This window comes from Petromyzon marinus, chromosome 26, assembly GCF_048934315.1.
Source record: "Petromyzon marinus isolate PM22_M1 ecotype Great Lakes invasive population chromosome 26, UKy_Petmar_22M1.pri1.0, whole genome shotgun sequence".
In the NCBI taxonomy this organism is placed as follows: domain Eukaryota; kingdom Metazoa; phylum Chordata; class Hyperoartia; order Petromyzontiformes; family Petromyzontidae; genus Petromyzon; species Petromyzon marinus.
The window spans coordinates 1156187-1183347 of record NC_133692.1 but is presented as its reverse complement, the minus strand read 5'-3'; the positions used below and the strand labels follow the sequence as shown (position 1 = coordinate 1183347).

The 27161-nt window shown below is 48.0% G+C and overlaps 1 protein-coding gene across 3 annotated transcripts in view; it reads left to right on the top strand.

Annotated features, from left to right (window-relative positions):
* Positions 1 to 258: 258 nt before the first annotated feature.
* LOC116946113 (axin-1-like) overlaps positions 259 to 27161 on the top strand; it is a 38343-nt gene continuing 11440 nt past the window's right edge. Inside the window, exons 1-7 of one of the 3 annotated variants that reach the window (XM_032960983.2) lie at positions 259 to 1244; positions 11409 to 12401; positions 15442 to 15591; positions 20281 to 20377; positions 21956 to 22093; positions 24849 to 25459; positions 26635 to 26829. In XM_032960983.2, coding sequence (XP_032816874.2) covers positions 11506 to 12401; positions 15442 to 15591; positions 20281 to 20377; positions 21956 to 22093; positions 24849 to 25459; positions 26635 to 26829 — 2087 coding nt within the window. In that variant the 5' untranslated portion in view covers positions 259 to 1244; positions 11409 to 11505. Of the gene's footprint in view, positions 1245 to 7586; positions 7734 to 7766; positions 7792 to 11408; positions 12402 to 15441; positions 15592 to 20280; positions 20378 to 21955; positions 22094 to 24848; positions 25460 to 26634; positions 26830 to 27161 lie in introns of those variants that run through there. The other 2 variants (XM_032960985.2, XM_032960984.2) reach the window with 2 other exon arrangements.

Below are 27161 nucleotides of genomic sequence, written 5' to 3'. Positions count from 1 at the left end.
GAGAGTGGTCTGGCACGGCGCGGCTGCGCCCTTTGATGTTTGTCACCGCGCCGCGCGCCGCCACCGGCCCCCGCGCGAGCCCGCGAGGGGCGGGGGGGTCGGGTCGGGCGGGGGAGTGGGAGGTGCTAGCGCGGAGGGAGGGAGGGGGAAACTCGTCAGCGTCGTGCCCCCGCCCCCCGTGTCCTTCCTATCCAATCGGATCGCACTCCACTGCGACCCCGCCCCCTCTCCACCCCGCCTCCCCCCTCGCTGCCCCACCCCTCCCCCGGCTGCCCCCGCCCCCAGCTTGTCGAGGCGGTGGCGGCGCCAGAAGAGAGCGGAGGGAGCTCAGCGGCGCTCGCTCTGCGAAATTGCTCACCGATTCACTCGTTTTTATTCTATTTGTAACTAACATATCTCTTAACGTTATCGCCTTTGCTTCAATTCGCAAAGTTACATTTTTATTAGGCGTGGTGGGGAAGAGGAGGGCTTGGAGGCGTGCGTGGAGGTAGTGAAACGCCGCTCTGCACAAGTCCGCGATCTGCTAATTTGCGACGAGAGGCGAGGAGAGAGACAACATCATCACCCGTTTACAACCACCACGACGTGTGGTGAGAGACAACAACCACCACGACGTGTGGTGAGAGAGACAACATCATCACCCGTTTACAACCACCACGACGTGTGGTGAGAGAGACAACAACCACCACGACATGTGGTGAGAGACAACAACCACGACACGTGGTGAGAGACAACATCATCAACCGTTTACAACCACCACGACGTGTGGTGAGAGAGACAACAACCACCACGACATGTGGTGAGAGACAACAACAACAACCACCACATGGTGAGAGACAACAACAACAACCACCACGACACGTGGTGAGAGAGAGACAACAACAACAACAACCACGACATGTGGTGAGAGACAACAACAACAACAACCACGACACGTGGTGAGAGACAACAACAACAACCACCGCATGTGGTGAGAGAGACAACAACCACGACATGTGGAGAGAGAGAGACAACAACAACAACAACCACGACATGTGGAGAGAGAGAGAGACAACAACCACCACCACGACATGTGGAGGGAAGTAAAAGGGTGACGACGAGAGAGAGACGCCTGGCTGGGCGACAGCCGACGACGAGGAGGAGGAGGCAAACCGAGGAGAGAGTAAGAAGGAGACGACGACGAGGAGGGAGTGCGGAGCGAGCGAGACTGGAGAGGGGCGAGCGATGCGGCCCGGCGTGCCGAGGTGAGGAGGAGGAGGCGCTGCTGCAGGGCTCGGCCGCGAAGGGCCCGAGCGTCACTTGAGTAGCCCCTCTGTGTGTGTTACACCACTGTGTGTGTGTTACACCACTGTGTGTGTGTTACACCACTGTGTGTGTGTTACACCACTGTGTGTGTGTTACACCACTGTGTGTGTGTTACACCACTGTGTGTGTGTTACACCACTGTGTGTGTGTTACACCACTGTGTGTGTGTTACACCACTGTGTGTGTGTTACACCACTGTGTGTGTGTTACACCACTGTGTGTGTGTTACACCACTGTGTGTGTGTGTTACACCACTGTGTGTGTGTGTTACACCACTGTGTGTGTGTGTTACACCACTGTGTGTGTGTGTTACACCACTGTGTGTGTGTGTTACACCACTGTGTGTGTGTGTTACACCACTGTGTGTGTGTGTTACACCACTGTGTGTGTGTTACACCACTGTGTGTGTGTTACACCACTGTGTGTGTGTTACACCACTGTGTGTGTGTTACACCACTGTGTGTGTGTTACACCACTGTGTGTGTGTTACACCACTGTGTGTGTGTTACACCACTGTGTGTGTGTTACACCACTGTGTGTGTTACACCACTGTGTGTGTGTTACACCAGTGTGTGTGTGTTACACCACTGTGTGTGTGTTACACCACTGTGTGTGTGTTACACACTGTGTGTGTGTTACACCACTGTGTGTGTGTGTGTTACACCACTGTGTGTGTGTGTTACACCACTGTGTGTGTGTGTTACACCACTGTGTGTGTGTGTTACACCACTGTGTGTGTGTGTTACACCACTGTGTGTGTGTGTTACACCAGTGTGTGTGTGTGTTACACCACTGTGTGTGTGTGTTACACCACTGTGTGTGTGTGTTACACCACTGTGTGTGTGTGTTACACCAGTGTGTGTGTGTGTTACACCAGTGTGTGTGTATGTTACACCAGTGTGTGTGTGTGTTACACCACTGTGTGTTACACCAGTGTGTGTGTGTGTTACACCAGTGTGTGTGTGTGTTACACCAGTGTGTGTGTTACACTACTGTGTGTGTGTTACACCAGGGTGTGTGTGTGTGTTACACCAGTGTGTGTGTGTGTTACACCAGTGTGTGTGTGTGTTACACCACTGTGTGTGTGTGTTACACCAGTGTGTGTTACACCACTGTGTGTTACACCACTGTGTGTGTGTTACACCACTGTGTGTGTGTTACACCACTGTGTGTGTGTGTACACCACTGTGTGTGTGTTACACCACTGTGTGTGTGTTACACCACTGTGTGTGTGTTACACCACTGTGTGTGTGTGTGTTACACCACTGTGTGTGTGTGTTACACCACTGTGTGTGTGTGTGTTACACCACTGTGTGTGTGTTACACCACTGTGTGTGTGTTACACCACTGTGTGTGTGTTACACCACTGTGTGTGTGTTACACCACTGTGTGTGTGTTACACCACTGTGTGTGTGTTACACCACTGTGTGTGTGTTACACCACTGTGTGTGTGTGTTACACCACTGTGTGTGTGTTACACCAGTGTGTGTGTGTGTTACACCAGTGTGTGTGTGTGTTACACCACGGTGTGTGTGTGTGTGTGTTACACCACGGTGTGTGTGTGTGTTACACCACGGTGTGTGTGTGTTACACCACGGTGTGTGTTACACCAGTGTGTGTTACACCACGGTGTGTGTTACACCAGTGTGTGTTACACCAGTGTGTGTTACACCAGTGTGTGTTACACCAGTGTGTGTTACACCAGTGTGTGTGTGTTACACCAGTGTGTGTGTGTTACACCACTGTGTGTGTGTTACACCACTGTGTGTGTGTTACACCACTGTGTGTGTGTTACACCACTGTGTGTGTGTTACACCACTGTGTGTGTGTTACACCAGTGTGTGTGTGTGTTACACCACTGTGTGTGTGTTACACCACTGTGTGTGTGTGTTACACCACTGTGTGTGTGTTACACCAGTGTGTGTGTGTTACACCACTGTATGTGTGTTACACCAGTGTGTGTGTTACACCAGTGTGTGTGTGTTACACCAGTGTGTGTGTGTTACACCGGTGTGTGTGTGTTACACCAGTGTGTGTGTGTGTTACACCAGTGTGTGTGTGTTACACCAGTGTGTGTGTGTTACACCAGTGTGTGTGTGTTACACCAGTGTGTGTGTGTGTTACACCACTGTGTGTGTATTACACCAGTGTGTGTGTGTGTGTTACATCACTGTGTGTGTGAGTTACACCAGTGTGTGTGTGAGTTACACCAGTGTGTGTGTGTGTGTTACACCAGTGTGTGTGTGAGAGTTACACCAGTGTGTGTGAGAGAGTTACACCGGTGTGTGTGTGTGAGAGAGTTACACCGGTGTGTGTGTGTGAGAGAGTTACACCAGTGTGTGTGTGTGTGAGAGAGTTACACCAGTGTGTGTGTTACACCAGTGTGTGTTACACCAGTGTGTGTGTTACACTAGTGTGTGTATGTGTTACACCAGTGTGTGTGTGGTGTGAGTTACACCAGTGTGTGTGTGTTACACCAGTGTGTGTGTGTTACACCAGTGTGTGTGAGAGACTTACACCAGTGTGTGTGTGAGAGTTACATCAGTGTGTGTGTGTGAGTTACACCAGTGTGTGTGTGTGTGGTGTGAGTTACACCAGTGTCAGTGTGTGTGAGAGTTACACCAGTGTGTGTGTGGTGTGAGTTACACCAGTGTGTGTGTGTGTTACACCAGTGTGTGTGTGGTGTGAGTTACACCAGTGTGTGTGTGTGTGTTACACCAGTGTGTGTGAGAGAGTTACACCAGTGTGTGTGTGTGTGAGAGTTACACCAGTGTGTGTGTGTGTGAGAGTTACACCAGTGTGTGTGTGTGAGTTACACCAGTGTGTGTGTGTGAGAGAGTTACACCAGTGTGTGTGTGTTATACCAGTGTGTGTGTGAGTTAGACCAGTGTGTGTTACACCAGTGTGTGTGTGTTACACCAGTGTGTGTGTTACACCAGTGTGTGTGTGTGTTACACCAGTGTGTGTGTGTGTTACACCGGTGTGTGTGTGTTACACCGGTGTGTGTGTGTGTTACACTAGTGTGTGTATGTGTTACACCAGTGTGTGTGTGTGTGTGAGAGAGTTACACCAGTGTGTGTGTGAGAGAGTTACACCAGTGTGTGTGTTACACCAGTGTGTGTGTGTTACACCAGTGTGTGTGTGTTACACCAGTGTGTGTGTGTGTGTTACACTAGTGTGTGTATGTGTTACACCAGTGTGTGTGTGGTGTGAGTTACACCAGTGTGTGTGTGTTACACCAGTGTGTGTGTGTTACACCAGTGTGTGTGAGTTACACCAGTGTGTGGTGTGAGTTACACCAGTGTGTGGTGTGAGTTACACCAGTGTGTGTGTGTGTGAGTTACACCAGTGTGTGTGTGTGTGAGTTACACCAGTGTGTGGTGTGAGTTACACCAGTGTGTGTGTGGTGTGAGTTACACTAGCGTGTGTGTGAGTTATACACCAGTGTGTGGTGTGAGTTACACCAGTGTGTGTGTGAGTTACACCAGTGTGTGGTGCGAGTTATACACCAGTGTGTGTGTGTGAGAGTTACACCAGTGTGTGTGTGTGAGTTACACCAGTGTGTGGTGCGAGTTATACACCAGTGTGTGTGTGTGAGAGTTACACCAGTGTGTGTGTGTGTGAGTTACACCAGTGTCAGTGTGTGTGTTACACCAGTGTGTGTGTGGTGTGTGTTACACCAGTGTGTGTGTGGTGTGAGTTACACCAGTGTGTGTGTGAGTTACACCAGTGTATGCGTGTGAGTTACACCAGTGTGTGTGTGAGTTACACCAGTTTGTGTGTGTGAGTTACACCAGTGTGTGTGAGTTACACCAGTGTCTGTGTGAGTTACACCCGTGTGTGTGTGTGAGTTACACCCGTGTGTGTGTGTGAGTTACACCAGTGTGTGTGTTACACCAGTGTGTGTGTGTGAGTTACACCATTGTGTGTGTGTGAGTTACACCAGTGTGTGGCTTGAGTTACACCAGTGTGTGGTGTGAGTTACACCAGTGTGTGGGTGTGTGAGTTACACCAGTGTGTGGGTGTGTGAGTTACACCAGTGTGTGTGTGGTGTGAGTTACACCAGTGTGTGGGTGTGAGTTACACCAGTGTGTGTGAGTTACACCAGTGTGTGTGTGTGTGAGTTACACCAGTGTGTGTGTGTGGTGTGAGTTACACCAGTGTGTGTGTGTGAGTTACACCAGTGTGTGTGTGTGTGAGTTACACCAGTGTGTGTGTGGTGTGAGTTACACCAGTGTGTGTGTGAGAGTTACACCAGTGTGTGTGTGAGAGAGTTACACCAGTGTGTGTGTGAGTTACACCAGTGTGTGTGTGTGTGAGTTACACCAGTGCGTGTGTGTGAGTTACACCAGTGTGTATGGTAGGGTGTGATGTTAGTACCACAGGTGGTGTGTTGTGTTATCTTGTGGACTACGTGGTGATGTTGCCCTGTGTGTACTACTGCTGTAGCGTGTGATGTGTTTGTGTGTTACGTTGTGGGGGTAATTGCTGTGTGTGTTGGTACTGTGAGTGCTACGGGGTGTGATTGTGTGTGCGATGCGACTGTCGTGTTCTATCGAGTGGTATATTGTGTGTGTGTGTGTACTTTATGGTGTGATAGTGAATGGTCGGTGTAACGGTGTGTGTGGTGTTTGTGTGTGCTAATGTGGGCATCACAGTGCGTGGTGTTGTCATGTGGGGAGCGGTAGTGTCGCGGTTAGCGCGCTGTGCTACGGACCCATTGGCCCGAGTTCGATTCCCGCTCATGGACACCAACAACAGTGATGATTATCTGAACCGGTCCTGGGCTTCTCCTAGGTCGACTCAGCCTCAATTGAGTACCTGGTGCGGTCTGTAAACATCGCCACTGGGGAGACAAAGGCGGCCGGGCGTGGTGCTGGCCACCCACCCCCTCGTGTGTCAGTGCTGGCCTTCATAGGCGCTACTCGCTAACATCACTTGCCCAACTGCATGTTAAAGCAATATGGGGGGATCTTCGTCTTTTGGTGGTGTGATGGTAATGTGAATACTGCAGTGCGACACTGCCTGGGATTCCGGCATTAGCTGCGTTCTGTATGTAATCTATATGGTGTGCTATTGTGTGTATCGGTATTACATTGTGCTCTTATCTCGAGTACATTACTACCGTGTGTGATTTTGTGTGGGGTGTCACTGTGTACTGGTACTGTAGGTACGACTCCTGCAGGGTGTCTGATGTTACGGTGCGTGTGTGGAATTAACGTGTGTGGCGTGTTACTGTATGGGCGTGGGTTTTACGTACTATGCTTGTGCATTATAAAAGCATGTGTGTGGGTATTACACAGTTAATGTTTTGTGTATTTGCATGACCGTATATAGTGCGCATATATTAGTGCTGTATAGAGTATTTACTGTAGTATTGGCCCTCTGCTTCTGGTCATTGATGAGGGCCTTCGTCGATGGTGGACACGTCCAGGTGTAGCTATGGCCAGGAGTAGTATCATTCCCAGATTCACCTTGAGCTGCAGGACTGGTGTCCTCTGGCTCCAACACTGTTGAACACATTTTAACCACGTATTTTGAGAATTCTTCCTTGGTTTTCTTTCACTGGTGGAATTTACATCTGGTATGAATATAGTAGGAGGGTTAATCGACGACCTGAATGCGGTTTGTGGATGGATTCCATCTGACCAACACGGTATGCCGATGACCTGGTAATTGCTGCTGATGAGCTGTAGATGCTGCTGCTGATAATGAATCTAGAGCGTGGATACTTTGTCGGCTAACGCTGGTTGAAGAGAGAGAGGGAGGGGAATTATTGCACCTGGGTTAGTGAGTGCTGTTCATCACCAATTCTGGGTTTGCAGAGGAGGTCTCGCTTGGTGTAACGCAATGTTGGGAGCTGCCTCGCCTGTTTAGCTCCGTGTGCTCTTTCCGGCTGTTCTCGGCAACAATTATGCATTCTCTGTTTTGCAAAAAGTGGACTCCCGTTACGGGAGCAACGAACGCCTGTGTCAGTTTTGAAACTATTCAAGCTGGTCTGCCGCATATGCTCCTCCACCCCTATATTTATCCAGATTGGATTGTGTCCGTAGCTCCACGGATGCTTGAAATATGTCGTGTGTGGCTTGTTGGTCACCCAGTAGCGTTGGCATCTGTGGAGGAGGCTCCTAAAAGAACGCCGCTGGCAGAGATAGAAGAAGGCAGCCGAAGTCGCTCATCAAAGGAGTGCCAAGGGGGGGCGGGGGGGGGGTGGTGACGACAACAACAGAGCGAGCAGCAGAGGGGGCCGGGAGGTTAAAGTCGCTGCAAGGAGTGGGGGAAGCGCGGACAGTCATTTTTGTCTCTCGTGGTCTGTCACTTCGCCCCAGAACGCGAGAGAGAGAGAGAGGGGGGTGCTGATCCTTTGGCCTTCCTGCTGCCTTGGTGGGGCGGAGGGTGGAAGGAGCCGCGGTTAAAGAAATATTTAAGTACGGATTGTTTATACGACGATCTTTCACGACCTAGCCTGGCACAAGCTGCATTTAGGTGATGCTACCACCCGCTTTGATGGCCCTCCTGTGTGTTGTTGTGCACGTGCCATGGGATGTTAACGCTGGGCCTGGTGTTGGGCGCGTGCTACAGTACACGTGCTGTGATGCTACTGTATGCGATGCTGCTGCTGTGTGTACAGTACTGTACAGTATGTGCATTTGGGTGTGGTACTGTACGTGTGATGCGTCGGCACTATAGGGTGCTGTCATGTCTGTGGTACTCTTGTGAATTACAACTGTGCATCTGCTGCTGCGTGGGGTAGTCGTGTGCGTTCTATTGTCTGTGTGGTGATAACGTGCGGTACAGTGCATGTTGAGCACAGTGCATGTTGAGCACACTTAGACGCAGATACGCGTACACACTAGGCAGGGACGCGGGGATACACGTGTGTTGGGTTGCCGTGCACGTGTACACACTAAACCATACACGTGCTGCGTCGCAACGGATTCAGTGAAGACAGTAGCACTTGGACACAACAGAGATCTTGGCAAAGTGCAGGGCCAGCTTCCATAGCACAGCACAGCATAGCAGGACCACAGCATAGCAGGACTACAGCATAGCAGGGCCACAGCATAGCAGGACTACAGCATAGCAGGGCCACAGCATAGCAGAACTACAGCATAGCAGGGCCACAGCATAGCAGGACTACAGCATAGCAGGGCCACATCATAGCAGGGCTACAGCATAGCAGCACTACAGCATAGCAGGGCCACAGCATAGCAGGACTACAGCATAGCAGGGCCACAGCATAGCAGGGCCACAGCATAGCAGCACTACAGCATAGCAGGGCCACAGCATAGCAGGGCCACGGCATAGCAGGGCCGTGGCATAGCAGGGCTACAGCATAGCAGGACCACAGCATAGCAGGACCACAGCATAGCAAGGGCCACAGCATAGCAGGGCCTCAGTACAGGATTGCTTGGTGATAGTGTTACTGATGATGGTAGTGGGGAAGACCCAGTGGTGGTTGTGTTATAGGGTGGTGGTTTCAGTGATATTGAAGTTGGTGATGTTTTGGTTCTTGATGGCTGTGTTAGAAATTATGATCCTCCAGTAACTTGCGGTGGTCATAAGCATATTGAGCGAAACGTCGGACGTTGATGTTAATTTCAGTCGTGAATAGTTTTAATATATAATCCAACTTTGTGGGAGCTTTATTCGGTCACAACTTGATTGACACGTGTAAATACAAAGTCGGTTCACGTGACAATTTTGTCAGGTGGTGGAGGGATAATGATAATGATTTTGGCATAAATCTACTGAAACCCCAAAAATACGGATCAAGTTGTTGGCGTTTGGGGTTTGTGTTGATGTGGTTGTTAGCGTGCCACGATACGAGCCCAGCAACCCGAATTCGATTCCCGCTCACGACCACCACCGGTGACGATTTTCTGAACCGGTCCTGGGCCTTCCCTAATTCGAATCTGCCTCAAATGTGTACCTGATCCGGTGTGTAGTAAACATCGCCACTGGGGAGACAAAGGCGACCGGTCGGGCGGCGTGCTGACCACCTACCCCCACCCCCTCACGTGCCGTTCCGACCTTCATAGGTGCTCGCTAATAGCACTGTCCCCAATAATCTGTTAAGGCTATGGGGGGGGGGGATATTTGTATTTTTGTGGTGGTTGTTGTTGGTGGTGGTGTTAGTGATGATTGTGATTGTGTGCAAAAACGTACTAGTACTGGGTGCTATTGATGGTATTCGCAATGATTTCTGGAGATGTTATGGCAGAGCACGGCCCTTAATCCACCCCTTGACTGCATATGGGTGGAAAAAGAAGAGATGATAGTGTAGGGTAATTGGTGATGTGGTTGTTGATGGTTGTGTTAGGAAATCTGCGTCTGGTGGTGTTAACAGTCGGTGGTGGTTCTCTGGTAATGGCTCGGAACTAATTGTTTTGTTCAGTTTCCGATGTTCCTGTAATTAGGTAAAGTATGGAATACAACTTGGAGCTTTACTAGCTTCTTGTGCTGCCCATACAGAATACAATCTTAAACTATTCCCTGACCTTTATCATACTTTAGCCATTTGTTGAAATTCAAGGATGCGCTTCAGAGACTTTCCAATACACAGCTGGGCCGAATTACAGAGGACATCTTCAGTCAGTAACCCCTGTGTCGGGAATTTGCTGTGAACCCTTTTTTTGCAGACCCATGGGGTGAAAAAAATCAGCCCAGCCAGCCCCTGTATGCAGTTTTGTGGTTGTGTTGATGCATACTCCTGTGTAGTACTTGTCTGTGTGTTGGTGCTTGTTGAGTGCATGTGTACACGTGTGGCAGTGCTGTGTGTATTAGTGGTCTTTGTCTGTGTGCGTTTTGGGAGCGGTCGTGTAGCAGTTAGCACGCCGCGCTACGAACCCGGCGGCTGGAGTTTGATTCCTACTCACGGCCAACACCATTGACGAATATCTGAACCGGTCCTTGGACCTCCCCTAGGTCGGCTCTGGTGCAGTGTGTAAACATTGCCACTAGGGAGACAAAGGCGGCCGGGCATGGTCGTGGCCACCCACCTCCTCGTGTGCCGTGCCAGCCTTTATAGGTTCTTGCTAACAGCCCTTGCCCCAACAGTCTGGCTATAGGGGGGGGGGGATCTTTGTCTTTTAGGTAAGTGTGTAGTGGTATATCTTCGTTGCCCTTGTACTGGCTGGTATGCCTCTGCATGGTGTGGTGAACGTGTGCTAGAATGCTTTTGTTGGCTTGTTTATGCTAATGCTTTGTCTGTTTTGCTATTCGTTCATACATTATGTTTGTTGGCGTTCACGTATTGCTGTATGCAGCGTGCACTCATGTTTGCACGGCATTTGTGCGCTCGTGCTCGTTTTGGACGGAGCGCTTTGACCTCCCTCCCTGTACGTGATGTGTTTGTGTTTCTCTGCCGAGCAAATGCCCCCATGCGTTTGATGCATCAAATGGCAGCTGGGCACAAAGTGCTGTTTTTGTTAGGTTATCAACGCCGCCCTTTTATTGCATCCCAGACTGTTTTACAGTGCTATCAAACTCATTTCTAATTAAGGGCCTGAATTTCCCGTTTAAAGTACCATTACAAGACGCCGCCGCAGATAACTTAATCCTTCAAGACGCAGCGGCAGATGCATTTAGATGTCTGCACCAAGATTACGATGCACTCACGGCCAAAGTATAATGTTTTGATAACATTCTGCCAGGAAGGACGCACTGAACTTAGTAGCCTCTGGCAGAAGCCCATCTGAAAAGTCGAGAGAGGGGATGTACATGATAACATCTCCCCTCCTGTATGTTTATTAAGCAGTGATGACATGTTGGTTTATCTGATAACTGAGTGAATGGATGGGTTTGCCGTTGGGTTTTTAATTAGCTTTGCTGTTAATAATTAATGTCATTTTGGAGAATACTGCTGTCTTTGGATAGGATTCCAAAGATTTACTTAATGTTACAATTATTGTTAAATGATTAAAGTAAGGCTTTGTGTGTACGTTGCAAACATTCTTTCGTGACATATATTGGTCACCATATTTGTTTTAGTTTGTGAAGTTTTTTTTTCCTTTGTTGACAACTGAGATCATCTTAATTAAACTATAATGACAGTTGTGTTTACGTATTCACATTGTGTGTTTGCATTAATTTTTTTGCAGGCTCAGAGTTGCATCCCTCGAATTACTCAAGTAACCCATCAATTGGGAGTTTGGAGGAACCTGCTGACGTTTATTTAATAGGAGCCCAGGGCTGGCAATGAGTGTTTCTGAGAAACTGCAAAGACTGGATCTAAGCCACATTATAGAAAATGCCATTACTCGGAGACCACCAGTCCCTGGGCGAGAGGGAAAGGTCAATGTATGGCCAGAACATTGCAACGACCCAGGCTTGGCTAGGGCCAATGGAGTTAAAGGCGGCGGTAGCGGCGATGGCTTCGGCGTCAGGATGATGCAGCCCAGGAGGATGGATGGAGACCTCGGTTACGAGCCAGAGGGAAGCGCCTCGCCCACGCCTCCTTACGTACGGTGGGCCGAGTCGCTACCTGCCTTGCTGGAGGACCAGGATGGCACCAGCCTCTTCAGGGCCTTCCTGGAGCAGGAGGACTGTGTGGATCTACTGGACTTCTGGTTCGCCTGCAGCGGCTTCCGCAAGACCGATGGTGACAAGCGTGCCAAGCTGGCCAAGGCCATTTACAAGAAGTTCATTAAGGATAACGCGGGCATTGTCCTGAGGCAAATTGGATCTATCACGAGGACTGGCGTGAAGGAGTGCATTGCCAGCAAGCGCATCGATTCCACCATGTTCGACAGGGCCCAGGAAGAAGTTCAGACTGCCATGGAGGAAAATGCCTACCCGGCGTTTCTCAGGTCTGACGTGTACCTGGCATACGCTCGCAGCGGTGGAGAGAGCCCCAGGTGTTTTGCCGACCCTCTCCCCGCTGGCTTCATGGCCATGAAGGGACTGGACTCGCCTTTGGGCCTGCAGACGGTGAAGGAGGACGAGGTGCTGTCCTACGACAGCCAGCAGACTCACAAAAGGTGGCCGGAGGTGCACTGTGGGATGAGGCCGACCGGGGGAAGTTCCTGCTTCTCCGTAGCGTCGCCACGCGCTGTGGGGATGAGGCCGTCGGAAAAGGGGAAAAAAGGTTATCGGTAAGTCTGCTTTAAGATTCTCAGGAAGGTGTCTTTTTCTGTGCCAGTACATTGACACTGAGCAACAATTGTTTTTTTTTATAAATCCACACAGCGCCTGGATATTAATGTGGTCAATAATCTGGAAAGATTGGTACGAGAAAATTAGTAACTCATTAGTCCCTTACGGTGTGCGTTTTGTTTCTTCTGCAAAATTTATGCTTGCAATTCTTGCTGTCGAGGGAATGTTGGCCTGGCAGTTGGTCATATATTTTCAAACAAATTGTGGTGCGGGTTTAAGGAAAAGGAAATAATGATGTATTTGACCTTGTAACTTTTTTTGAAGTGTACAGGGAATTAGCTAGTTTTTTTGCCAAGCTGCTGCAACCATTAAGGAAGTCCAGTCAATCAATGTTTAAAAAACACAACAATGTTGTTGTAATGCATGTTTGTGAGCATTTTATTTAACATAAAGGGGAGGAAATCCCAGGGTAAAGCTGTGTAGTGTTTTTAATGGCAAAATATTTAGGTTTTTAGAGACTTAATCTGTGTATGTCAGTTTGGAATGTATACTATGGGAATGCTTTTTTGTATGTGCGCTAAACTTCTTTCGCACCGTACGTAGCCAACCGTGCTAACTCGGAGGTGCGGCAGGGAAAGGACAACTAACTAAACCTCAAAAAGCAGTTCTAAATAAATGGATTTTAAATCTAGATGATTTAAAAGTACCATAACACTCAGTGACTCTTATAAGTGGTGCAACTTTTTTGCATCATCGTAGGTCCGTGGAACCACACACACACACACATGTTTTTGTGCAATCGTAAATGTCCAAAGTGGCATTAACTTCTTGTGTATGTCGTCCACGAATATTGTTAATATGTATACACATCGGGGTATGTATTTTTCTTGTGCCTTTTTATGTTTATTCACATGGGATTTGTGCATATGTTTTACGTGCAGAGCAAACGCCCGCAAAACAATGCAATTAGGGATAACAGAACAGCATGTATGCGGCATGAGAATATTTTTAGAGATGTGTGGTTGGTTGGGGTTGGTCTTGCTTGGGGTGGTGCAATGGCTCCTGGGTCATGGACCCTCACTGCTGGGATGGTTTTTATGAGCAGGCCGCTGCAGTCACATGGGAACCAGGAGCCCTGGCGGTGTAGGCTTAGCGATCAGAAAGACATTTCTTTTGTGAGCCCACGACTCGTTAATTTGGTCACGCTGAATTTTTTTCTGTTGAAATGAGTGCCCGAGCACTAAAAGACTTTTCAGTTGTCCCCCGTTACAAAATTCCATTGGTGTTAAGAGTGAAATTCTTCCACATGTGTTGTCGAAGTATTTATACTTGCAAGAATATATAATTAAATATGTTTACGTTTTCTTCTTTTAGATTTCTTTAGACAGCGGAATGATAAAAAAAAACTGTTAAAGGGAAGTTCAGAGTGATTCAAAATTGGCTAAATATCAACCAAAATAAAATATTTCACCGCACCGATCTAAAAGTATTGAATTTGATCTGAATAATAACACTACGCGGTTGGATAGCTGTGGATTAAACTTTCTGAATGTACTTTACAATGAATGGAATTAAATTAAAGTAGATTTGAGAACACTTTGAAAACAACTGATTAGAACGTTTTACATAAAACTGTCAGTGCTGCAGTTTCATTTATTAAGAAAATAATGTTTTTCCTTAGCCCGCAGGAAACGGATTACTGATGTGATCATAACGTGGCTGAGATCACCCTTTCCCGGTGCCCCATCAAAGAGCATGTGGAACCAATTTACTCCAGTGAGCTTTCTGCAAAAGGAACCGCATCCCTCCCTCTGCCCACACCGCCCCCCGCCCCGCTCTTGCTAACCCCTCCTTTTCTCCGGCTCGCCCTACCCCCAGTCACCACCAAATCGTATCAGTAACGGTAGAATGAAGGCTGTCGTGGGACTTAACCTGCCCTTTGCTGCATAAGGCCGCAACTCCTCCTGCCACCCAAGGCCCGGCCCTGGCTTTTGGAGTAGAGGGCCGCTACGTCTGGCAGGGTGTTGATTGGTGGGGGTGGGAGATGGAAGGATCCTGGGGACTCCCCTTCACTGCGTCTCTTCCTTGCTGTTTCTGTGGATTGGGATGGATTGAACAAAACTAGCAGGAGCCTTTCCCCGTTCCTTTATTTTTCCTTCCCACCCCCTCCTCTCTCTCCTCTCTACAACCCTACTCTTTACAAACACTGATCCTATTATTAAAGCGAAATGCCAGAAGCAGCAAGAGGGCGCGAGGTTCCGCGGGCAGTGTGACAAGGTTGTTTGTGTGGCACATCGAGGCTCAAGCTGGGAAAGAAATGAAAGAGGGGGTGGGGGGGGAGTCTTGCAGTGAGGGGAGGGTATTACTCGATCTGTGTTGGTGTTAATACACCACCAAGCAATTTTGTGCTGTGATCCCTTAAGAATTTTTTTTTTCCTTTCCACCCTAGACATCTAGCAAAGGGGGCCTTTGCAGGTGTTTGGTTTGAAAACTTTATTCGGCTAATCCCGCAAGTAAAGGCCTACGCAGCACTGTAGCGTGATTAATATCGTTTGCTGCCTGCAAAGTGACAAAACCCCGGCTTTTGAATTTAATCTCCCATATTGTTTTCCCCGCAAAGGTGAATGATAGAAAAGAGAGATAAATGTATTTTTGTTCTGATATCTTGCAACGTGCGATTTTGAAAATTGTACACGTTAATATTAAGCATAGAGTGGACGTGTATCTTAAATCTATCACTCGCTGCAATGCAATAAACAGCATTTTATTTTGCATGTTAACAGGATCCAAAGGTGACGCAGAACCCAGCAAACACAAAGTTGTATGTGTTCGGAATTCTGCGTTCGACGTTTTATATCGGATTCCATCGACGAACCAAACGCGTGTCTGCAATGCATGGCACTGATAATAATTCTCACAAACACTTACAAGGCACGCACTTAACACGGCCCACTGATAATTCTGTGAACTCTACAATTAAGCCGGATGCTCTTATTCCCCTTCCTCCCCCCCCCCCCAAACCCCACAATTACCCAAAAGGAACCCTCTGTGGCCAGGGAATCCAGTGAACCCGTACCACATGAACTCGGGCTACGGACGAGCTCCTGCATCAAGCGCCAACGACAGCGAGCAGAGCTTGTCCAGCGATGCGATGACGGACGACACGATGTCAATGACGGACAGCAGTGTGTAAGTCTTGGTTGTGCACGCGCTCACATGCCCCGATGATGCACACGCGCGTGCATGGAATTCAGCCCTTTGAGGCCACGTGTCTTTTTTAGTTTGAAGGCCATATTGCACGCCACTTATCGTTCTTCATAGGCATAAAAATAATTTTAGTTGGCTATGTAAAACTTCTGAGCTGAGATTACGTGACTGGATTGTCGATGGGTTGAAACATTATCTAAACGTGAATTATTAATGTGATTATTTTTTTTATTTTAATTTGTTTCATAATTGGTTAATGTATGACACACTTTGGTATAGTTTCCTTTTCAGGCTGCTTTAGATGTTACAGATGTCGGACCTTTGAAGTGTGCTCGCTACTTCCCACTGTCATTATCTTATGAAGCGATTTTATAACATCTGACATAAAAGCCAGTCTGAAGGGAGTTAAATGGGGCAAACAATGAATGAAAGTGAGACACACACATACGTGCGCGCACAAACATAAATGGCATTTATCTGACACAGCGTCTGGCTCTAGTTCACGGAGAGGCGCCTCCACCTTCCATTCATGCCCACCGCACGCACGTACAGACGGGGCCGCACGTGAGAAAGATGAGTGACGGTGGCGGGACCGGGGGGGGGGGGGTTAGCTGCCTGTAACGGCGGCATTGTTTTTGCGCCGCACCGCGTGCGCACAAAGGGGAGGAAAGAAGAAAGGAAATGGAGACAAGTTGAGGCTTATGACCAGATTTGAAAGAGAAGACAAAGTTACACAAAGTGCTAGGTGGGAGGTGACAGTTGATCTTTCCTCTCCTGTAGGGCTTGGGCTCAGGTTCTTGGTAAGGGTTGGCGGTCGCCGGGGGAGGTGGGGGGGGGGATGGGTGGTTGTTGAGGGCCAAATTGGTGGAAGCTGAACAAATGGTGGCACTGAATTGTCTGGCTTTTGGTTTTTTTGACACCTTATCCCCACACTTGTGGGTGTGAAAAAGCCACGAGGACTTTTCAGAAACATTTGTCTCCCCAGGATGTGAAAACATAAAACAGATAGCCAGCAACGTTTCAAACAATACCAATTGCTGGTGTGATGGGTTTTTCTTCATACATACACACGTACAAAATCTTTCAATAACAGATTTAGCATTGGTATAGAATATTTAGGCCAAGGACTTGTAAAAATTGCACATCTAATGTTCATCAAGGATCGTTAAATCCCACGATGTACAATAGTGGAATCATTTTGTGTGAATTTACAGTGAATTACAGGAATATTACACGATATGTATTTATCCTGGAGAAATCCGATGAGCTATGAAGCTCTTTTTCACAGATATGCAGTATTGCCCGAGTGAACATTGTGCTCATGAAGTAGTTGGCGTAGTCTAGGGTAACTTGCGTGATGTTACAATATTTTAATTGAATTCTTGTTGAAGTCACTAGCACAGTACATAAGTTTGCCTTTTTTCCCCGCTGTTGAGTGTCAGATGAAAAAGTTACTCAGTTATTGACAGGTGAGAGTAATTTAAATCCCACCTACATGAACAAAAGAAACCTCATTGTCTGTAAAGATGTTTTACTCAGTTATTGACAGGTGAGAGTAATTTAAATCCCACCTACATGAACAAAAGAAACCTCATTGTCCGTAAAGATGTTATGGTTAACTTATATGTTTAAAACACATGTAACAGAATAACTTTCAGACATTCGTTTAGATAACACTTTACACACCATTTAGCCAGGAGTAGTGACAGAGTATGCATCGGCTTGGTCATTGGGTGGCTTTTTGATTGCTATCTGAAAAAAAGGGCAGCTTTAGGCTCGGTTAGCCCTCCGCTGCCACAGGGAGTCCGAAGTGACAGCTGAGAGATAATGGGCCGGTTTTGATCACTGCTGGTGACGCAGGAATGCGAGCGACTGACAAGCCCTCGGTGCCTCCTCTCCACAGCCAGGTGGAACTGCTTCAAGCCGTGAAAGCGGCGGATGAGTTGCCATGCCAGCACTGCGAGCGCGTGTGTGTGTGCGCGTACATCTCTCTCTCTATACCAATGTTGGAGAGAGGTCGTGTAGCGGTTAGTGTGCTGCACCACGAACCCGGCGACCCGAGTTTGATTCCCGCTCACGACCAATAACAGTGGTGAATATTTGAACTGGTCCTAGGCCTCCCCGAGGTCGAATTGGCCTCAAATTATTCCCTGATGCGGTGTGTAAACATCAACACTGGGGAGACAAAGGCGGCCGGTTGGGCGTGATGCTGGCCACCCACACCCTCGTGTGCCGTGCCGGCCTTCACAGGTGCTTGCCCCAACAGTCTGTTAAGGCTACAGGGGGGACCTTTGTCTCACGGTAGCCCCCTGAATGCGTTTCATTCACATTTTCATAAAGCCACTCGAGGACAACTGTGTGGTGAAACATAAACTTTAAACTATTTTACCAGCTAAGGCCGACTGAGCTATATAGCTTTTTTCAGTCGTGGCCTAGCCATCAACAAATGATAGCTCAACGAAAATGGCTTATCGCGTCGAAATTTACGTCTTCCAAATACTCTAAAACGCATGTTTCTAAGCGTAAATGAGATGCGTTCCTCTGGTACCCTGTGGAAGAACTCTGGGTTCCCTGTAATTATCTGGCAGGTGTTCAAGTGTTTCGACTCGACAAAAAAAATTGTCCAAGAGATTGCTCTTCCTTTTTGGTAGTCACCACGCACATCCAGATTTTAAGCCATCGCTATAAATAAATGTAGATTCGTCGAGTTGATTTCACACGTTGAGTAAATGTTTAACAATGCGCAAATACCGTTGTTTTTTCACATTACGTCTTAAAAACGAACGGTGCATTTAAAATTTAGGAAAGACGTTTTTGGAAATTTGTTCCCATTACGATAGATGCTTTGGTGGTATCTGTGGGTCGAGTTGGCATCCCCGTGTTAAATGTGCATAGAATTATGTCGTTGGACTTCAAGCTAAGTAGATATTTGAAATGCAAAGACAATGTATGCGTGTATGTTAAACTTTTTTCTCACCGTATGTCGCCAACCGCACTAATCGGATAAAATAATAAAATTATACGAAAGCCCTACCCTACTTTTGTACACAGAATTTGTTTTCCAGCAATAGTATTTAAGTTGATCTGAGATTTCCTCATTTAACATAATATATACTCGGTATTTGTATTTAACATTACAAACCCCCGAAGATGTTGTAACACGGATACTAGACGGCAACAGAAACCTTATTTCCTTCACTTTGCACATAAAAGATCATCACAAAAAGCTGTGGCTTTTGTATCTGGTACTTTGTAGTGGAGAGGCGAAGAGGCACAGAGAGAGAGAGAGAGGCCCATGCAATGTGTGTTTAATCTATGGACACCGTAACCCGATCCCTACCCGCGAGAGATCCTTCCGGAACTGTGTGTGGAAATAAAGCGCTGGGAGGGTGTGGAATGCGAGAACCCTAAACTGCAAACAACCTGTTTTTTTTGTGGTGGAAGGTTTTTATGGTGCGCAAGTGAAATAGAGTTGATGATCCCTAAGTCCCAAGGAAGGAAGAGGGCTTTCTAATGCATATTTAATGTTATTGCTCAAAACAACTGCAAAAAGGGGCTTTGCAGCTTTGAAAGAAAGTGGGAATGGGGGGGGGCCCGGTGGGGGGGGCGCCTGTTGGTGGAAAGGAGAATATGGGTGTCAGGGTAGGAGGGAGTCCGACGTGGGGTTGGGTTCTTTTTTATCTTCTTTTTTATATTAAATAAAAGTTTACTGTTGACACAGGAGAGGAGAGGAGATGAATGGGGGAAGCACGGTTCAAAAGAGGGGAGGATGGGGGGTGGGCGGAGGTGGGGGGCCCTCCCCGCCCCGAGTTGATTCTCTTTGCATTTGATGTGGGGCAGATCAGAGGTGGTGGGGGGAGGGCGAGTGGCGGTTCTCCCCTTCTTCACAGCTTTGTCCGCCTTCATAAAGGGGTCCGGGGGACAAAGGGAGGGGGGAGTGGGCGGGTGCTGTCCCGGCGGGCGGGCAGCTGTGTGCGGCAGACGCTGACATCTCTCTGAAAGGACAGATGAGCGAGCGAAAAGAGTAGCTGTGCAAAAAAATAGGACCCCCCCCTTCCTCCTCCTCTTGGCCCTTGGAGAATGGGGGGGGGGGGTAGGTTTGGCAAGGGAAATGAGAAACTTATCACTTTGTAGCAACAGGAGTAAACACGTGTTGCCGTGAAGCTGTTTTTTTTTTTAAGCAGAGGGGGGTGGCGAGAATTTAGCCCCAAACTGTGACTTATAAAAGCAATCGATGCAAACAATTGTGAAACGCGCGCACGCACGTACCGGCAAAAATGCACAAACGCTAAAAAGTGTGTCGTTGCGTTTTGCAAACTTATTATCGTTACTGTCGTGTATCAGTCACATTGCAATGGTTACAACTGTATATTGCATTACAAAGAGCGCGCATCTGATAGTGTGCTGGAACTTTGTACATTTGTTCTGAGAACAAAAAAAAGATGCATTTCAAAGCCTCCCAAGGGCAGAAGCTGCAGATATCGACACAGGATCAGAAGGAGACCAGTAAATAACGGGAAAGAGTCTTTGTGGGCCCTTTTTGGAGGGTATGAAACTATTGATTCGGTTAGAATCGATAGAAATGTTTAAAGACTTTTGTTATTTTTTTGTATGAACCTTTCCCTTTTTTGTTGTTTCCCCCCCCCCCTCCTTCCATGCATGTGATCACAGCGATGGGATCCCACCATATAGGCTGAGGAGCTGCGCGTCGAGAGATACGCGGCAGTCTGCGAAAGACAGCGGGAGGACGGAGGTGGTGCACATCCCCGTAAGTATTCGTGCATTCGCTGAGTGCAACGTTTTGCTGCATTTTGACGGTGCACGCAACCACACACGAATGTGGCATTCGTTTCACGTTTTGACAAAATGCGTCTGTGTGCGCATGCGTGCATGCATTGAACTTCTTTCGCGCCGTACGTAGTGTGCGGGAAAATCTACGACGAGTGATAAAAAAAACTGCAAGGTTTTTTTCCACCAGCGTCACTTGCATGAGTTTCAATCTTGCGGTCGGCTAAATAGTTTTTTACCCTCCTTTTGTGCTTTGATTTGCTTCCTCCAAAGTTTTTAAGCTACGTTTCTGGCTGGGGTTTAATCTTCTTATGGGCAGGATATGGCCTCCTTGGGTCATGGATTATTTGTGCAGCCCTTTGCAGCAAATCTTTTATGCCTTCTTGCTCAAGCCAATCGGCAAAAAGTTGATTCAAAATCCTCAATTATCTTTGATCGTTGGATTGGAATGGAAGCAGATTTGAAAAGAATTTTAATTTTTTTTCTTTGTGTCTTCTGCTTTTATTATATGTCTTGCTGTGCATTCCTTCTCCAGCTGTATTTCATCTTACACAATTTTAATAAGCCACATACATCACTGAAGGATACAGCATTTTTCTGAACATAGCAAGAATGGCCACATGGAAACTTGAAAATATGTTTTTGCCCTATTTGTGACTGTCACCTAAAAAAAAAACAACCAGTATATTTTGCATTAATGAACTTCATCTCACCTATTTGTGGTGATTTACAACCAAAATGTGTTTTTTTGTAATTTTAAAGAATAAGCTTTTGTAACTGCACTTTAAAGTATTGTTGGTCCTCGTAGGCCGTATATAATGGTGTTAAAGGTTTTTAAGGATTTGTGACCTCCGTGGAATAAATTAAATGTTAATGGTTCCACGAAAAAGTCCAGCTGTACATACCAATGACATATTTATACATTTTGTTATCAGGAAATAGTTTTGATTTTGTTCTTTTTTGTAAGTTCAGTTGTAGTAAACGTAACGTTTGAGTTCATGACAGATGGGAGTATGTTAGCTTTCCGCAAACGGTCTTTGGGCGGAGGTGTCCGAGTGTGGTTACAGATCCCTCTGTTCACACCGTGCAGGTGTTTAGAAATTCAAATTTCCCAGTTCAAAATGTCAGTTGGTTTCAAAATAAAAATGCATTCATATTCAGATGTGAAAATATATTTGAATATTGAATGTTTAAGACGGTGACTGCATCGCGTATATTCAGATGCGCTTCTGCGGCCGTCTGGAACGCTCCTCCGATATTAGGAAGCCACTGGAGCTGTGCACTTTTAAATCATCTACGTTGAAAACTGCTTTTCGTGCTTATTTTGTCGTCCTTTCCCCGCACCTCTGATTATCACGGTTGTCTACGTATGGTGCGAAAGAAGTTCAGCATACGTACATGTGCACGCCCATATATGCGTGACGTATGCCCTCACAGTTGTGCAGCATTATGCGTGATGGTGTTTCTAACGGCACACCATTATTTCTATCGCTGAACTTTGTCGCCGTTTGTGCGCACGCGATGACCCCGTGTGTCCGGCATCTCTTCTCCGCCATAGAGGACCTCTCGGCTGCCGAAGGACATGGTGGTGGAGCCGGCGAAGTTTGCATCGGAGCTCATCTCGAGGCTGGAACGGCTGCAGAGGGAGAGGGACGCCCAGGAGGCGTTGGAGGAGCGTCTGCGGCGAGTCCGTGCTGTGAGTCGCTCCGTCTCGCTCGACCGGCGTGGGGATGCTCCCAGCAAGGCTGTTTCATGGTCACTTTGTGAGATGCCCTTCCGAAAGTTTTAATCGGAGTGCGAGAATAGGCCGATGCGGATTTGCTGACGTGTCGTCATTATAACAACCAACGGTGATGAACTATCGGACTAATTTAAGCAGAGCAAAAATGGTGTAGAATTTGTTCACTGGAAAAAAAAAAATTGGAGGGGTACAACTGGAAAACAACAGAGTAAGTATGTTTAGGTCATTTATTAAAGGTGGACTGGGATAAAACTGATTCAGTAAGAGATAAATGAGAGCAGAATGGGAGTGCTTTGCAAAACTGAATTGTATTAAAATAAATAATTCAACGTATCATCGTGCCTCAAGAATAAAGTTTTCAATAGGTGCCAAGTACCTGCTATGGCATGGAACATTGGATACTTCAACTAAAAAATGAAAAAAACCCTAAAAAGTTAGTAACAGACGTGTAGATGCACATGCTTGGAATTACACTGATGGAATGAGGAATACCTGGGTCGGAGAACAAACACAGACATTTAATTTAATTAAACAAAGTGGGCTTGGGCAGGGTTCATAGGGAGGGATGATTGCTGATAGATGTGACTGATGACACAATGACAGCCAAAGAAGAGAATGTGCCCATGAGTGACCACTGTGAATGATCTGTTCAGTTCAGTGATGATCATCAGGGCTGATGGTGATGATGTTAACTACCTCGCCTGGTATACAGCAGGTCGTGGGTTTGATCCAGACCCTGACGCTTGCTGTATATTTGAAGTCTGCGTCTCTCGCTCTCCCCGTGGTCGCATGGATTTTTCTCCGGTTCCTCCGGTTGTTCCCTGCACGTTTAGAATCGACACCGTGCATTACATTTCCACGTGATAAGCTACTTTATTGAGTGATCATGTATGGCCAGGTTGCTTCGGAAAAAGAGCTCTATAGCTCAGTGGGCCTTACCGGTAACATAAAAATAGTTTAATAGTTGAGTTTTATACTGAACATGCCTTGTAAGCCAATTTCTTTTACACTGTTTTAGTCAAATCGGTGGGCACAAATTCAGATTGGTCGTTTGTGGCTCACCAGTTAGGTCACATTGTTCTGTGTAGATGAAAGGGTCTTTGATGTACCTACATTTGAGGTAAGGTCTGTAATCTGAACTCATTGATTTATCAATGAATTTGAACTTCCGATTGTTGATTCAAGCATAGAAACGCAAATGCATTTCAATAATTTGAGACAATATTGTCGGGTTAAGTGTTCAAATAGGAGTTAAATTTGTTGAAAAATGTAAATTTGTTTGACACGGCTTCAACGGTACTTTATTGCAGACGTAACATCTGGCATAAATACACGTGTAGGGACAATGTTTTTGCGGTTGTTTTGCCGCACATATACTTTTTTGCTGTATATAGCATAAAAGATTCCACCCTCCCCAAACAAAAACCGCATGTTTATTTTTTATTATAATCTGCCGAGAATATACGCCGGTATTATGCACATACGGTATTCATTGCTGAAAGACATAAAACGGTGGTGCCCGCCTCCCCTGTGGCCCCCCACCACTGGCTCAGGGTGGGGGGGGTGTGTGCGATAAAGGAGATCTGGTTGGTGGGTCTGTGTGGGCTTGGAGGGGGGGGGGTTATTGTGGATCTCTTAAAAAAAAATACACCCCCTCTAATCCGGGCAACTGCCCGGGTGAACTAAGCTGAACTTGTACAGTGGGGAATCATTTTATTATGTTTGCTTACCGTGTCCCTCTCTGATAATTGTTCTTCACATTTTTTTTCATTTATAAAAAAAATTAGGTTGTTGGTTTTGGAGCTGGTAGATGGAATGGGGGGGCTTGGTGTGCCGCCGTCGGTCGCGGGCTCAAGGCAGCACCGTGCTGGAATGTGGAATTGATTATACGCGTGCCGTCGGGACTGGCGTCTCGGGCGGCGGCGGCGGCGGCGGCGACGGCGTGGGCTCCCAGCGCCGGCCGTGCAGCTGCGCCGCTCTCGCGTCCCCCCGTTGTCGTTAAAGTCTGTGCCTCGGAGCGCTTGGCCGCTCCGTCTGTCACCGCTTGTGAGCTGATGACTGTGGTGCCCGACTGTCTGCTCCCCGTACCCCCACCCCACTCCCGCCCGACCCCCACCTCCTCTAACGGCGTCCACTCCCCCCCTCCACCCCCCCCCCCAAATCCTACCAACGCCAACACAAACTCCCCCCCCCCAAATTTCAACCAATGCACTCAAATGCACACCAATTGAGTCTAAAGCACCGTGTTGGGGTTTAAGAGTAAGGGAGGCCAATGCTGATGCAGAGCAAAACAACGGATTAAATAGGAGGGGTAAGGAGATTAAGGGTCCCCGTGGCACTGGCATTTTATTTACAGCCCTTTTTGTCTTTGTCTGCGTTTCCCTGCCCCCCCCCCCTCTCCCGCCACCATTCCATTCAGCCCCTGTGAGGCTGCTCGGCGCCCTGCTGCTACATTGCTTTCATTGTCTTGGGGGGATGGGGAGGGCAGCTTTCTTAAACCCCCTCCGTGTGTCCCCTGTTCCCCCCCCCCCCACTACCTCCCCCCTCCCCAGAACACCCTCTCCTTTTATAAAACCCCTCAGATGTCAGTGAACAAAGCGGTCTGTTTATAATTAACGTAGGAAAGGTGACGAGATTCACTTCCACGCTTTTATTAAGGGCCGCCCCCCTTCCCTCTCTCTCTTTTTGTGTTCTTTTGAAAAAAAATCAGGAGGAGGAAGGCGAAGAAGGTGGCCCCGTCGCCACGGCGACTTGCCAGGCCTCGACGACGCAGGTGGCAGCCGGCTGCGGCGGTGGCGGCCAGATGGCCGCGGTGCCCGTGTCCTTCCTGTCACCCGAGCCGGACGATGATCCCGAGAGCATCCTGGACGAGCACGTGTCGCGCGTCATGAAGACGCCCGGCTGCCAGTCGCCAGGTCACCACCACGGTGGCGGCGGCGCAGGGAGGCCCCGCTCCCCGGACAGCCGGCCCCACCCAGGCGTCGTAAGGCCGCAGGCCGCCCTTGCGGCCATCAAGGGCGAGGCGGGAACGGCCGCGGCGGGCGGCGCGTCGTCGGCGTCGTCGGCGTCGCAGTCACACCACCACCGCACGGTGTACCACCACCACCATCACCACATCCACCACGCTCATGCCGCGTCGAAGGCCCGCGAGCAGCTGGAGGTGGAGGCGGCGCAGAGGGTGTACGGCGGCGGTGGCGGCGGCGGCGGCGGCGGCGGCGGCGGCGGCGTGAACGGCACGGCCGAGTCCTTCCCCTACGCGGCGAAGTCGCGCAACGGCGCAGAGAACCTGCCGCCCGGCATCACCAACACGCTCCCGACGAGGTGAACCACAATCAGAATATTAATTTATCCTGGAGGAATCCGATGAGCTATAAAGCTCTTTTTCACAGATGTCCAGTAGGGGCAGGTCAGAAAGTTACAACAACAAACCATTTGTTGAATAATTGTCTCGACAAGTTTGGGCGCTGTGGTGGTGAGATGTTAATAACCTCACCTGGCATGCAGGAGGTTGTGGCTTCGATCCCGACCCTGACGCCTGCTGCTGTATATTTCGAGTTTGCGTCTCTTTTTTCTCCCTGTGGTCGTGTCAATTTTTCTCCCGGTCCTTCGGTTTTTCTCCTCCACATTTAGAATCAATAGAGTATTTAGCTGCTCTAAATTTCCAAGTGATCAGCCACTTGGTTGAGCTATCACTTGTAGCCCAGTCTCTTCTGAAAAGAGCTGTATGGCTCAGTGGACCGTGCCTGGTAAAATAAAAATCGTTGAAATAGTAGTTGAAATTCTTACGTTGCTTTTGGATAGTCTCGTTAAAGTTTTTGCATTGTCCATAGATAGCTCAAAGTTTTTATACATTTTGAAAACATTGTCTCATCTCATCAGGTATGAGAGTTGGATCAGGGGCCATCCATTTAGTACGTACCCAAAAATTGGTCAAAACTTGACCCCTCCCCCCCTCCCTGTACGCACGCGGACCTTTCACACCCCCCCACCCCCACCTGCAGACGTTCACCTGACGCACCCCCCCACCGGAATCCTATAGAACGACCGATATTTAATCCACGCAGAAACGATCAAGGATAAATCATATTAACGTGTTTAAGCAAACAGTCCACTCATTTGAAGTCCAATGTAGACAAATTATTATCGAGGCTTCACCCCCCCCCCCTCCCGTTTCCTATGCGTACGTACCAAATGGATGGCCCCTCACTCGGTAAAGCCCACATTTATTTTAGGTTTTTTTTCCTTTGCTGGCATAGGATTGTCATTTCTTGAAGAGTGCAATATACTGTACATTGTATTCTCGTGAATTCATAATATGCTTTATATAGGAGTGAATTTGTGGCCAGGTTGCTTCTTAAAAATAGCTGTTTAGCTCAGTGGGCCTTACCTGGTAAAATATCAAGGAAAAGAGTAAAAAAACATCTAAAGCAATAACCCTGTACATGGAACCATTATGAATGACACCAATTCCTTCCCCCTCCCCTCTACCCCGTCAGTAACAAGCCGGGCACGCTGGGCAAGAAATCTTCGAAAGGCGAGAGTGGCAGCAAGGCAGAGGAGGCACCACTGGAGGAGGGACCCATTCGGGTGCTCGAAGAGGTGCCCGATCGCTTCCGTATATGGCAGTGGATGGTGCAGGGGGAGAAAGAGGCAGGGAGACATGCCAAGACCACCACCACCACCACCTCCAGGTGATTTGTCACTCCGTAAAAAAAATGGATGTAATTTTACACGTTGACATATCGGCCGCCAGTCTGAGTTTTTATTTGGGATTCAAAAATGTGTGGTGGGTAAACCGTGACTTCCGATTATTATTAAAGAGTTTAAAGGTTTTGTTTTTGGGTTTTGGCTTGTCAAGGATTGTTGCTGTGCTAGCTCAGAGAGAAAAGAAGGCCGTGGGCTGTACCCTTGTGGTTTGCTTTGAAGTCTTGAAATGTAAAGTCTTAAGGGGGGGGGAAAAACACATTTATATATATTTTTAAACCATGCCCTATGCATGCACATGCCCATACACAGCAATGTA